The sequence below is a fragment of the Ciconia boyciana genome, chromosome 2 (genome assembly GCF_034638445.1).
Source record: "Ciconia boyciana chromosome 2, ASM3463844v1, whole genome shotgun sequence".
In the NCBI taxonomy this organism is placed as follows: Eukaryota; Metazoa; Chordata; class Aves; order Ciconiiformes; family Ciconiidae; genus Ciconia; species Ciconia boyciana.
The window spans coordinates 67906664-67921078 of record NC_132935.1 but is presented as its reverse complement, the minus strand read 5'-3'; the positions used below and the strand labels follow the sequence as shown (position 1 = coordinate 67921078).

The following is a 14415-nucleotide window of genomic DNA, read 5'->3' as shown; positions in this document are numbered from 1 at the left end:
TCACACTTGCTATTGTCACACAGTTATTCCTCTTCTGTTACTTCTTTATCTAAATTCTGATTGTCACTCTCATGCATTTCTGACAAACTTGCTACTTGCAGAGACTTGCAAGACAGCTTGACCACTGGAATCTGAAGAATAAAGATTCCTAATATTTGCAATAAAAACAGGACATATATCATTAGAGTGTGTAACTATCTTCTGTTGATTATTTAAGCCTCCTTAAGAGCTTTTGAAGCTCTTTAGGTTATTTAATAAAAAATTTATTGCATGCCTTTGTTTTTCCTAGAAGTTAGGATTTGAATATTTTTAAGTCATTTAAGTAACAAATAAGAGTATTTATGTTTTCCTGATACTAAGTACAATAACTTATCTCCAGCCAGACACCATTTCTCTTTTTAAAAATGTAATTAGAAAGCATTCCTAAATATTGCTTTATCTCTCCTTAACAGAAATACTGTTTTAGTTAGCTTCAACAAGATAATTATTTGAAAGCACTGAACAACACTATTTGCAATTGCTACAGCTTGCTTTTAGTCCAAGAAAAAGTAACCATTTTATTTCTCAGAAGATGATATTTAGGTCCCATCCTTGGCAGCAAACAGGATCCTCAGTGGAGCATGCAGTACTGCTAATGATTGGCTCACTAAACTTTTAGGAACTACTGTTTAATCTATTCTAAATAAATGATGAGATTGTGACTAAAATCAATGTTCTAATAGCACTGATTTCCTTATAAATTTTCTTACAGATTGTGTCTCTTTTCCCTGGATTATAATGTATTATTCACAGAATCACAGAATGGTTGAGATTGGAAGGGACCTCTGGAGGTCATCTGGTCCAACCTGCCCTCCTCAAGCAGGGCCACTTAGAGCTGGTTACCCAGGACCACGTCCAGATGGCTTTTGAATATCTTCAAGGGTGGATACTCCACAACCTCTCTGGGCAACCTGTGCCAGTGCTTGGTCACCCTCGTAGTAACAAAGTGTATCCCTGATGTTCAGGGGGAACCTCCTGTATTTCAGGTTGTGCCCATTGGCTCTTGTCCTGTCGCTGGGCACCACTGAAAAGAGCCTGGCTTCATCTTCTTTACACCCTCCCTTCAGGTATTTATACATGCTGATGAGATCCCCTCTTAGCCTTCTCTTGTCCAGGCTAAACAGTCCCAGCTCTCTCAGCCTTTCCTTATAGGAGAGATGCTCCAGTGCACTCATCATCTTTGTGGCCCTTCACTGGACTCTCTCCAGTATGTCCATGTCTCTCTTTTACTGGGGAGCCTAGAACTGGACACAGTACTCCAGGCGAGGCCTCACCAATGCTGAGTGGAGAGGATGGATCACCTCCCTTGACCTGCTGGCAACACTTCTCCTCATCCAGCCCATGGTTTCATTAGCCTTCTTTGCCACAAGGGCCCATTGCTGGCTCATGTTCAACTCGGTGTCCATCAGGACCCCCAGATCCTTTCCTGCCAATCTACTTTCCAGCTGGTCAGCCCCAGCATGTACAGGTGTATGGACTTTTTCCTCCCCAGGTGCAGGAATTTGCACTTCCTTTTGTTGAACTGCCTGAGGTTCCTGTCAGCCCAACTCCCCAGCCTCTCGAGGTCCCTCTGGATGGCAGCATGACCCCCTGGTGTATCGGCCACCCCTCCCAGTTATGTGTCATCAGCAATCTTGCTAAGGGTACACCCTGCCCCATCATCCAGATCATTAATGAAGATGTTAAACAGGACTGGACCCAGTATTGACCCCTGGGGTACACCACTATCTACTGACCTGCAACTGCACTTTGTGCGATGGATCACCACCCCCTGGGCTTGTCTGTTCAATCAGTTTTCAATCCATCTCAATGTCTACTCATCCAGCCCACACTTCATTAGTTTCTCTATGAGGATCTTACAGGATTGAAGGGGAAATTCAAATTGTAACTGCTCAGCAGTGGTAATTTCTGACCCAGGAACAATCTGGCATGGAGAGCAAGAAGGCCCAGCTGCAAGGGGTTAAGCTGGTTGGAAGTAGGAATGCCAGAAACAGAACAACTCCCAGTAAGGGAGTGTAGTTTCCCTTGGTGATGAGATAGATAAGAAACAGCCACAGCATTGTCTTGTAGCCATCCTGGAATTCGAGGCTCAGGGTCTACCTTTGGGCAGCAGAGCTGGTGCTGAGGCATGGACCCAAGGCTGGGCTGAGGTGCTCTGTGCTGATGCTCACAGGACTGGTGCTGGTGCAAGTATATATAAGGACTCAGCTCGTGAAGTGTCTTTGCAGACTTCTTATAGAACCGGTTATGGTGGTAGGACTGTCCAATGCATTGTTCATTAATTTTTTTTTTTATATTTCAGCACAAATGTGTGTTTAATTCACCTCAAGGGACACAATAAAAAATTCCCAACAGGAGAATGTCAAAAGCCTTACTGAAGAAAAGGTAGACCATATCCACTGCATTCCCCTCACCTACCAAGCCAGCCATTTCATTGCAAGAGGCAATGAGGTTGGTCAAGCATTTCTTCCCTTGATGAATCCATGCTGACTACTCCCAGTCACCTTCTTGTCCTTCATGTGCCTGGAAATGGTATCCAGGATTAGCTGCTCCATCACATTCCCAGGGATTGAGGTGAGGCTGACTAGCCTGTAGCTCCCTGGTTCCTCCTTCTTGCCCTTCTTGGAGACAGGAGTGACATTAGCTTTCCTCCAGGCCTCAGGCACCTCTCCCAGTTGCCATGAACATTCAAAGATTATTGAACATGGCCTCGCAATGACATCTCATGATGTGACATCTCACATCATCATGGATTTATGTATGCCCACTGTGCTTCAGTACTCTCGAATCTGATCTTCTTCCACAAGATCAGGGAATACTTGGCATACGTAAGTTCCTGGGCCCTGATGGGATGCACCCACGAGCACGGAGGGAGCTGGCTGATGTCATTGCGAGGCCACGTTCAATAATCTTTGAACTAATTATTCAATCTATTATCACTGTTAATATATTCCAGAAAAGACATAGCATACTATATGCCATACTATAGAGTATACCATACCACAGAGTACTACTCATTTCAATTCCAGAAAAATGGTTCTAATCATGTTACTATGATTCAACACTAGAAAATGTGCTAAGGGATCAGAGTTGCACTGTGCATGACCCTGCAAATACATATATATATATACTAAAAAATATGCATTTTTTTATTTATATGTACAGATTTATTTATAAAGCCGAAAACTGCACATTACAGTCCCTGCACTGGCATATTCAGAATAGCATGTACCCACCCAGTATATATAAGTACCTGTTATAAAATGAAACACTCTACTTAATAATTGGTTTCTCATTTTGTTCCTGGAATTTTTTTTCCATACGAAGCCAACATGAAGTACTTATCATTATTTTCTCCCTTACCTTTTTTTATAGCAACGAGAGGTGGACAGAGATCAGTGTCAGATTTGGAAGAAAGTTGCATTGCTCTCAGTCGTTCTGATTCCTGCTGTGCAGAGTGATCAGAAGAGGAGCTAGGCTCAACTCTTCCTCCTAACTCAGTTTCACCTCCCACAGTCTCCTCCATCTCCACCACACAAAAATCAACCTAAATCAACAATACAGAAAATGACCAGACAATGTAACATTGTAACAACCAACCACATCTTCAGTATTTTTATCCCTGTTACAGCACCAATATGATAGACTACCAAGGAAAAGAAAAAAAATAATCTATTTTTGCTTGCTAATTTAAAATTAGAAGATCTAAGCAGTTTAAAAAATGATAAAAGCTCCTCTAAGGCTGCCTGTTATCAAAACTTCATTTCTAATTGCATAACCGTCATTCCTCTCTGATCAGACTGCTGCAGGTGGGAACTTACGCATTGAGGGACAGGTTAAGATCCTTCTTATACAGCAGCTGCAGGTCCCACTGGAAAGCACTAGGCACAGAGTGCCTGCTGAGGCACTTCCTAATCTCCAGGGGGTTTTTAAGGCTGCGGTCTGCCTGGGCACTTGGAGTTGCTGGCAGCTGCTATGGCAACCCCTACACAAACCCAGCTAACAACCCAGTCCCCAGGAGGCACCTCGGCTGTCCCCATTTCCCTCTGTCCTGGTTTCAACTGGGATAGAGTTAATTTTCTTCCTAGTAGCTGGTATAGCGCTGTGTTTTGGATTTTAGTATGAGAATAATATTGATAACACACTGATGTTTTTGTTGTTGCTAAGTAATGTTTACACTAGTCAAGGACTTTTCAGCTTCCTATGCTCTGCCAGGTGCACAAGAAGCTGGGAGCACAGGCAAGATAGTTGATCCAAACTGACCAAAGGGCTATTCCATACCATATGATGCCACGCTCAGTACATAAACTGTGGGGAGTTGGCTGGGGGGGTAGCAATCGCTACCCCCCAGGGACTGGGCTGGGTGTCGGTCGGCGGGTGGTGAGTGGTTGTATCACTTGTTTTTTCCTGGGTTTTGTTCCTCTCTCGCTCTCTTGTTGTTTTCCTCCTCATTACAATTTATTATTATTTTTTTGTTCCAATTATTAAACTGTTCTTATCTCAACCCACGAGTTTTCTTACTTTTGCTCTTCCTGTTCTCTCCCCCATCCCACCCGGGGGGAGAGGGTGAAAAAGCAGCTGTGCGGTACTTAATTCCCAGATGGGGCTAAACCACAACACCCTCCATATCCACCAACCCCGTGCTAATTTCATAACTACTTGTCTTTTTAAATGCACCATAGTTTTCCCTTACATATAAATTAAATCCTAAGCGAGCAGCTTCCCTGAGCCTCAGCATTTCTGACGTGCAGAGCCAAGGGACGCCACGGTGAGCTGGACCCAGGCAGCCACACCACTCTCCTCAACACAGTCTTCCTCAGCAGGGCAGCAGCCTGGGTTCTGGGCAACGTGTGGAGACACAGCTGAGATAAGTGCCTGAATGAGGACTTCCCCTCTTCCTCTGCCGGGCAAAGCCACTTCCACATAGATTTGAACCGTACTGCACGATTTGCTGCTTATCCACGCACCCTTACTTGGCATGCTTCCTTTTTCCAGACGATACCCAACGACCAAGCTTTCACTGCAATATGTTACCATTCAAACCCAAAGGTTTAATACCTCAAAGGACTTCTGCACTTTATTTTACCAATGTCAGTGACCTTGAATCACTCCCCAGAAGTACTGACAGTGCCCTCGACTCTGAGAGACTGTCAAAAAACAAGGGAGGAAGAAGAGGCGGCGGCGCCGGTAGCCCCGCAGGCGGCAGCCGGCAGCCCCGAGCCCGCTCTGAGGAGACGGGGGCGCTCCCCTCGCTCCCACCTCTCCCGTCGCACCCAGCAACGTGTGCGCGTACACAGCCACCTCGCCACCGGGACGAAGCTCCCCAGGGAGAGCAAGCAGCGGTGCTCCGCCGCCACTAAAGCAGCCCGAGCCGCGACTGCTCTTCAAGAAGCTTTTTCGGTTAGCGAGCGCAGAACCCCCCTTCCCCGGGCCGCGCAGGCGCAGCCCGACCCCGTGAACAGGTGAGGGAGCCTAACCCGCATGCGCGCGGGCCACCGGCGGGGGAGTGCGGTGGGGGCTTTAGTCTGCGCCTGCGCGCCCTGTCGTGCGCCGCTCTCTGCCCTTGGCGCGTGCGCACTGGCGGACTGTCAGTACCTTCCCGAGGGGCGGGTTGCAGCCGGTAAGTGGTGGTGGCGGCGGCGGCTGCCTCTGTCCCTGCCCCTGCCCTTGGCCCGCTGCCAGCGCCCCGGCCGGTGAGCGCCGCCGTGCCGGCTCCTGCCAGGTTGTCGCTGTCTGTAGCGACCCGAGTCTGGCACAATGGGAAACGGAGGGGGGACGGGACGGGCTGGGCCGGGCCGATCCGGCGAGCCCCTCGGGATGGCGACGCCGAAGGAGGTGCTGAGGGCTCCTCCAGCGCGGCCACCGTCCGCGGGCCTCTGCCGAGGCCGAAGGAGCTCGGCGTGGCGGGGCTGCAGCTTCGCTTGCGTGCCCGAGGGCAGGTCTCTGGCCTTTGCCCGGCACCTGCGTCGATGCAAATAATTCGAGTTGAGCCACCTCCGTCAGGGAGCGGGGCCGGGAGGAGCCGGGCGGAGCAGGGGATGCCGGCCGGGGGCTGCCGCAGCTTCCTCCGAGTTTTGTTTTGAGGGCTTGTGCCCCAAACGTGGGCGTCGCTGCGCGTCGCTGGCCTGGAAGCTCGTTTCTGGAGGGGGCAGGGGCCTGCCCCTGTGAGCATGTCGTCCCCGCTGGCTCGCTTCTCGGCTCCCGGCCGGAGCTTGAGTCCGGAGGATGAGGGTGTGCTTGCAGCTGAAGCCTTTCCAAGGCTGCTTAGGACTTTCTTTTGTTTGCTTCTTCCAGTGCTTTGCTCCGAAGATGTTTGTGGTTTTGGCTAACAGCCTCTATGTAAAGTTGGCATGGTTTCTTGAAGTTTGCTTTTCCTTTTGAATGGTTAGTAGTTGTGCAACAACCTGTCTACCTCAGCAAGTTAGTAGGTAATCGGCCAGGAGATCACAGTATACTGACTGCTGATTTTGTTCATGAGGTCTACTTAATGCCCCTGAGTAGTGGCTGTGTGGGTTAAACCTATCGTAACTCTGTTGAATGTATTCAGAGTTGTTAATAAAAGCAGTAAGTGAACATAAAGCTGCTACTGCAGATACCATTTCTGTAGTAAATTCATATTTAAAAATAACAATTTTTTAAAAATTGTGGATACAGTCCTGATAGCTTGGAAATGGATTGGGCTAAACAATGGACTGGGTGTATTCATTCAAAAGGGTGAGTGGTAGGAATAGATCCTGCACCTTGAGATATAGAGTAGGAAATCAAACATCATTTGAGCTAAACAGGCCATTAGTAGAGAAGTGATGGGTATGGTTGCACAGCTGAGGAGGTAAAGTAGGCCATGAGCTTACACTGTAGAAATAATTCTGGAATAAGTGCATACTTATGCATGTAATTTTTGAAGATAGTGGACATACAGATCTTGAGATATCGGATAAGGAACTTGAGACATAGACTGAGGGTCTTACAGACTAGCTCTTGGGCAAACCTTGCCTGGAATCTTTTTTAACCCTGGTAAGTACTAAAATGACTAATTCTACTAATGCTGTACTGAGTCTGCCCAGGATGGAGTTAACCTTCTTCATAGCAGCCTGTATGGTGCTGTGTTTTGGATTTGTGGCTAAAACAGCGCTGATAACACACCAGTGTTTTGGCTGTTGCTGAAGGGTGCTTGCACAGTGTCAAGGCTTTCTCTTTCCTACTCTGCCATCTACTCCCCTTGAGTAGGCTGGGGAAGGGCAAGAGATTGAGAGAGAACACGGCTGGGACAGCTGACCCAAACTGGCCAAAGGGAAATTCCCTAACATATAATGTCATGCTCAGTGATAAAAGGTGGGGTAGAGGAAGAAGAAGAGAGGGGTTTTGGCTTCGAGGGTGGCCATTGTTCAGAGACTGGCTGGAGCATTAGTTTGCCTATGGGAGTTGGTGAGCAATTTCCTTTGCTTCGCTTGTTTTTTTGGTTTTTTTTTGTTGGGGGGCAAGGGGTGTTTCCACTTTTCACCTATCAAACTATCTTTCTTTTGACCCATGAGTTTTCTTGCTTTTGCTTTTCCAGTTCTGTGCACTTGGCACAGTTCTTCATCAGGTCGCTATTCTGTTGAGATTAAGTGATGTGCTGGATATATGAATGCAGACTGCTTTGAAAGTAGATATCTACTTTCAAGGAATAATATGGATATGAGAGAGTATAATCTGTAGTTGTGGCAGCAGAACCTAAAACGTTCTGTTCGATTACACGACTGAAGACATAAAATGTTGGAAGGAATTTGGAAGGAATGAGGAACTCCAGATATGTTCCTTGGAGTTCTGTGGACAGCATGTTCTTGCATCTTTGGTGACTGGGATCCTCCCTGCTTTCTGTTAGTAGGTAGTGAAGCTCAAGAGAACAGCTCTGGTTTCATGGCCAGCGAGTTTTACCTTTTCTGCATACTAGTTTGCATGCGTGTCTTGACTTCATTTGAAATTCTGCTGGAGACTTAGGTGAAATACTTGATCAATTTTTCCCTGAATACCTATACCTCTGATGGACTGATACTGTGAGAAGAACAGAAAACAAGAGTAGGAAATAAAAAAATCATCCATCAAAAGTCTAAATGGAAGTGCTTTATAGTTAAGTCTCTGGGTTTAGAGCTTCCACAGCTATGTTTCTCTCCACTTTTGGTGGTAAATTTGACCTATTGCTGCAGGAGGACTATGGTTCTCTTGGCTCCACCAGATTCTAGTTCAGGAAGAGTTAGGATTTTTGCTTGGACCTGCTACCAGATTCCTTTATGCTTGTCTCATTCCCCTTTTAATAGGCAAACCTACTCTGGGATTAGATAGAATCTGTTTTTTAAATGAAGAATTGCTGTTCTGGTGCTGTTGTCTTTTTTTTTTTTTAATAAACTTACAGAGAGCAAGGTAAATGCAAAAACAGTAACCAGAGAACATTTCAGGTAAACTAATGAAACAGAGTTAAGTGACTTTAAACATGATTGTTGTAGAATTCTGATTACTACTCTTTATAATGCAGTCTAGTGATGCTTCTGTCAAGTTGCACTGGTTTTATTGCCAAAGTTAGTTCTCCAGTTGTTAACTTTGAAATGACACATAGCTATCAAATGAAAAAATATTTTCTAAAAATGTTATATTTCTTTTCAGTACTGTTAAATTATGAAGGCATTTTGAGGTCCTAATCAACAATGGAGGAAACTGATAGGGAAGCAGTTGCAACAGCTGTTCAGAGAGTAGCAGGAATGCTTCAGCGTCCTGATCAGCTGGATAAAGTGGAGCAGTATCGCAGGAGGGAAGCTCGTAAGAAGGCTTCAGTAGAAGCTCGACTCAAGGTACAAAGTTTGATAAACCTGAGTGTCCGTGGTGCAGTATGAATGTACCTTCTTTTTTTTTTTTTCTGTCCGTTTTTTGATTCTACATTTTCATCCAGATAGTTTTAAACCGTGGACTTTAATTTTGCTCTGTGTCCCAAACAGAAACTTTGCATCCTGAAAGTAACGCAAACTAAGGCTGTACATGTTACTGAAATTTTATTCAAGCATTTCAAGTGTTCTTATGTTCTCTAACTTCTACAGTTTATCCATGGACAGCTGCCCTCGTGCCATGTAGCCTGTCGGCCAACAAACCTTTGTCTTAATGATTGAATACTGAACCTGTAACAAAAAATGGTGATTGCATATGAAAAAGATCAGTCAGTTTAGTCTCTGACTTTTACGTGGGTTTATGGAAGATAGCTAAAATCTATCACATTCTTGTCTCTTGCTGAAGTGTACCCCATGATTTTCCCCCTCCTTCACATGTGTACACGTGAGTGCACGCACGCACATGCACAGACATAGCCTGAAATAGGATTAAGGTCATCCTGTCTTTAGCGTCTATATGTTACTGAGTTCTGTGTTTTCTTCCTTCACTGGTACTCACTAGCCAACAGTCATTTTAGACCACTATATTAAGTAATTGGAGTAGAGCCTTAGAAAAGTGTTTTGGGAAATATTTTTGGGTTTACCAGATCAAAATGGCTGGTATACACTGTATCTAATCAGAATAAGTTAGTTTATCTTACAGCTATTTGATGGCTCCTTCTTTGTGGGAGTCTGCATGAAGTAGAAGAGTCTTCTTTCACAGCAAAAAAAATCTGTTAGCAAATTACACGTTAATTTTGGTCTGTAGCATAGAAACAGAAAATTTCCTGATGACTTGGACTGGGTTTTTCAGATTTAAGGCAGGAAGCATATGGTGCAGTCTATTAATAATGGATCAGCTGTTTAGTTACTGTGATCTGTTTATAATATATGAGCACAGTCATTTGCCTACTGGCTGCTTCTATAGACAGTGGTGACCAAACATAACTTTGTTTTGTAAATGCCTAAAACCACTTTATAGCTAGTTTCCTTGTCATTTTCCTGAATCACGGAATTGTATAGGTTGGAAAAGACTCAACTTCAGTCATCTATAGATGGTCAGAAATACCTGTTCCAAAAAGAAACACAATACCCCTTAATCCATTCAGGATGCATTCCTGAAACAGGTGATGGTTAGTGATGCAATGGATAGCAAAGCATTTTTTCCCATAAGAATTACTATAATGGATGAGAGCGCAGAGAGGATGTAAGAAATACTCTTACTCTGTATTTAACTGTCTATATGTATGGTGTGGAAGATGGAGAGACAGGGTCATCAGGATCATCAGCCAGAGGAGTTGCTGACTTTCCAGGTTGGATCACAGTTGAAAAACCTCAGCTGCTTCATCTATGTGAATGAACACATGGTAAATCTTTTAGTGTGAACATGTTGGTGCTTCTTTCTGAGTGGATATGCTTTCATCTTTGTCATAATTTTCTTCAGCTGAATCAAGATAATCAAGTCAATCAAGGGTGAAGAGTAGAAAACCAGGGTAATAGTTGTTTGTCAGTTAAAAAGGATGAAGCAGCAGACATCTGGAGTGGTGTTCTGCCCAAAAAACCAGGATCTCCTCCAGTTGATTATCCTACTCCTCTCTATATCCTCTCCCAAATATTTAGTTACATCCATTTCTTACATCCTTCTCTGCATTTCTTCCTGCATTATATAAATTCTTACAGGAAAAACTGCTTTGAAATGTGTCAAACTCATCTGCTTCATGTATGAGACTGATGACGGTTAGTGAAGCAGTATTTTTAAGAGTCGATAGCAGAACTCTCAAATGATGGGTGGATAAGCACCAGCTAGCACTGTAGGCTGGTACTTCTGGGCTCTGCCATCCAAAATGTAGGCGAGGAGCTGCTTGGACTCTATTCCAGAGCCTGAAAAGTTATGAGCATTGACAGCTATCTTTGTTTGTGCACTTCTTCAGTCAATGGGAGAACTTAGGTTTTGGTTTTCTCTCACTCTGAAGAAATACTGTATACATATCCTAGGAGAGTTCCTAGGTCATGGGTTTTCCTGAATATAAACACGCTTGAATCCTCTACCTTTTGATTCTTAGCTGCTGTGCAATCGTGAATTTGAACCATAGGGCTCTAGGGAGACCAGGCAGCCAGGGTCCTGGTTCCATGGCTTCATGTTGAGGGCTGTCACTTGAAAAGAGATAAAAATGAAGGTTTGAGCCCTGTTCCGAGGATGGCTTGGTTTTGTTTTCATTTTTTAATACAGTGATGGTCAGTCCAGTCTAAGATGAATATGCATTCTAGAAAGTGAAGACCACAATGCTAGGACCTTCCTTGCTCCCTGCCCCCCACCCCCTCTCCTGGTCCCAGCTGACTATTAGAAGACAAACTGAACATGGGTGGATGTCTGGTTTTAGAATTTTCCTTGGCCATTTGTCAGTGACCAAGGTTAGTGGTTGTTTCTGTTTAACGTGATCAAGTTTCTGCAAAAGTTAGAATAGGCAAAAGTTTGAATATGTAATACTTGGAAGATCTGCCTCAGAAGAAATTGAAATATCAAATCAGAAGTATTGAACATTTAATGGTCATGTGATTTTTAAAATAATTCATGGTCAGCTTCAGAAGATTGTGCTTGAGTGTCATATTGCATGTTTGAGTATCCTAATTAACTCGGTTCCTGTAGGGGAAAAATGTGTTAATGCAGCAGTTCTGTAGATAGATGCTGCATAAAAATGCCTTACCACTGATTAATTGTACTGAGTCTGGCAGGAAAATACATTTTTATCAATAAAATCAGCATGTCATAATTTGAAAGTACATAAATAGCGGTAGTTTAAGGATCACTGCATTTTTCTGGGACTTTCCCAGTACATTTAAAACACAATAAATGTTCTAGTTACCAGGATTTCCTCCTTGGCTTCTAGTATCAGACAAAAAGTTCCATGACTGCCCAAGCTTTTTGGCCTTAAAAGTATGGCAAAAAATACATTTTGAACTTAGCAAAACCATTAGTGCTTCATTTCTTTACTAGTTACTTCAAGTCCTTGAGATATGCAACTGAGTTTTCACTGATGTCTTGCCTTTGGCTTGTCTTTTGAAGTCTGTTATTTCCAGTTTCATTTTCCACTCACCTGATTTCACCTTAGTCACATCTTTTTAAAAATACATATATAAAAGCCATGCTGTGGATGTCATCTGATTTCTTTCCCTCAGATATGCACTATAATTCATTTTCTGTAAGGTGTCTGGACTGTCAAATGATATTCAGGGCTAATAGCCTATTTGAAGAGTCATTATTTCAAGTGTCACCTGTCACAAGAGATATTTCTATCAATAACCTCTTTTTATGCCAAAATAATCTAGTAGTTGGATTGTTGGTCTGGTTGTTGATGCTTCATAGTGTTGAAATTTTATTCAGTTTGGGGTTTTGTACTTTTTTGTTTTGATTTTTTTTTTTTTTCCCTTGCTTTCCGGCATGACAGGCTGGAGGGGTTTTTTTAGAACATTTCAGTATTTAATTTTTTTTTTTAGGACATTTTCTGTTGCCAGTCAAAATTTGTAATTGCTTTGGTAAAAGGCTTTGTGAATCTGTACATACCAAGCATTCTGTTGAAACATCTGGATCAGCTTTCTTCTGGTATCCCCTTTGAAATGAATTTTTGAAGGAAATGCAAAGAAATCTCATTCTGCCTTCCCATGATCCTGGTTTAATATAGATTTATGAAGATTATGATCTATCTGCCTAAGCTCCTATGTTAGTTTTGTGGGTGAACCAGTTGTATCTAGGTCCTTTAAAACAAGATAGAACTTCAAAAAAAGAATATGTGCACACACACAAGAGTAAGTTACATGTTTCTAGTAAGCTATAATATTACCTTTTCAATTTTTTTTCGCTGAAAATGTTAGATACTGAAATGAAAATTAGTTCTTGAGAAATGTTGAAAATATGGAACTTACAATGATTAATACGAGTTCTTTCTTTGTCTTTTTGTTTGTGTTTAAGGCAGCAATCCAGTCACAGTTAGATGGAGTACGAACAGGTTTAAGTCAACTGCACAATGCGCTGAATGATGTGAAGGACATTCAGCAGTCTTTGATAGATGTCAATAAGGACTGGAGACAGAGCATCAATACCATAGAAAACCTCAAGGATGTTAAGGATGCTGTGGTGCAACATAGCCAACTGGCAGCTGCTGTAGAAAACCTCAAGAACATCTTTTCAGGTAATCTAATGTTCTTTATATAATCCATCACATACTGAAAGCACTTTAAAATGGTACTAAAAGCTGTAAGGTTATCAAGTAATGTCGAGGACTTTAAACCTCACTGGGAATGAAGAGTTAAGGAAGAATCACCTACGCATCACGTTCAGGGAGGTAGCTGGTAGCCATTTAATATGTATTGAGTCTAAATTGTGCTGAAAGAACTTCTAATATGGCCTATCTCATCATCAAACAAAAGTCACAAAGAAGCTTCTTGCTAGCAATCAGTAGCAGGGATAACATGTTTAGTATAGAAGACTGAAATATGCAAGCGGCAGGTACAGAAAGAAAATTCAGAAAGATCTGGAATGTCGCCAGCGAGTTGGGCATCTACAGCAAGCCTGTTGGGTAAAAATAGTCCCAAATGATTTTAGGAAGTGAAATTTTTTTGCAAACAAAGGCAAAATATGAAACAGCAAGATCTCGAGTCAAAGATTCCCTGGCAACCTTTCTCACACAACAGTTAGGAGCCTCAAGGATTTCCATTAACGTACAAGCGTAAGTATAAAGTACGTGAAGTTCAGTTTCAACTGTGCACAGTCCTTGCTTCAGAATCAGGCAGCACAATCACAGAAACCAACTCATGCATAAAGAAAGTATACGTGGGAGACACTTCTTCCTTGCACAACTGTGAAGGTTTGCAAAACTAAATAAGATTAGTGTGATATAATGTATACTGTAGAGTTAAAATGGGATTACCTCTGTCCTTTTATGCAGCCTTTTTGGTGCTCATTCCATTCCATCTTGAATCAGGGTGAATTCCTTGCCAGGACTTTTCTGCTTATAAGTAATTCTAAGAATTTTACCCCTATAATGAGGGCTAAACCTATCATACCCCTTTGATTTTGTTTAAATAGTGTTTTCTCTCCTCTTCTCTCCTGATAGTAATTCACAAAATGTACCTATAAAGAAAAACCGTTTTCCAGTCATACCAGGTTGGTTTGTTTAATCTCTGTAAGAGTGTATCTAACTGCTGGGATACCAGCAGTTAGATACAAAACTACCAAACTGGGATACAGTGTGCAACTTAAAGAAAAAGAGTAGTATTTACATGTAATGTCTACGACCAATAAAAAACAAAGAACAACAAAATTCTGTATGTTCCAATGCTGAGTTATTTTGGGGGTGGTGTTTTCTTCTACACTGATGAATGCAACTGAGAGAATAAGCCTTTTCGTTTCTGGCATTCTGAGAGGTTTTTAGTGTGAAGTATCTCCCCCCGGGGTTGTTAAACAGTATGGTAACTTCATTCTGAG

At 42.9% G+C, this 14415-nt stretch overlaps 2 protein-coding genes across 5 annotated transcripts in view; one reads left to right on the top strand and one right to left on the bottom strand.

The window, feature by feature from the left end:
• LOC140647833 (dynein axonemal heavy chain 5-like) overlaps window positions 1-4855 on the bottom strand; it is a 173624-nt gene extending 168769 nt beyond the window's left edge. The window contains exons 1-2 of the mRNA XM_072852925.1: window positions 4733-4855; window positions 3403-3586 (exon numbers count right to left, since the gene is read on the bottom strand). Coding sequence (XP_072709026.1) covers window positions 3403-3586; window positions 4733-4777 — 229 coding nt within the window. The 5' untranslated portion in view covers window positions 4778-4855. The remainder of the gene's footprint in view (window positions 1-3402; window positions 3587-4732) is intronic.
• A 743-nt stretch (window positions 4856-5598) lies between these two features.
• The window catches only part of EXOC3 (exocyst complex component 3), a 28167-nt gene continuing 19350 nt past the window's right edge, over window positions 5599-14415 (top strand). Inside the window, exons 1-3 of one of the 4 annotated variants that reach the window (XM_072852921.1) lie at window positions 5599-5659; window positions 8680-8864; window positions 12901-13120. In XM_072852921.1, coding sequence (XP_072709022.1) covers window positions 8721-8864; window positions 12901-13120 — 364 coding nt within the window. In that variant the 5' untranslated portion in view covers window positions 5599-5659; window positions 8680-8720. The other 3 variants (XM_072852923.1, XM_072852922.1, XM_072852924.1) reach the window with 3 other exon arrangements.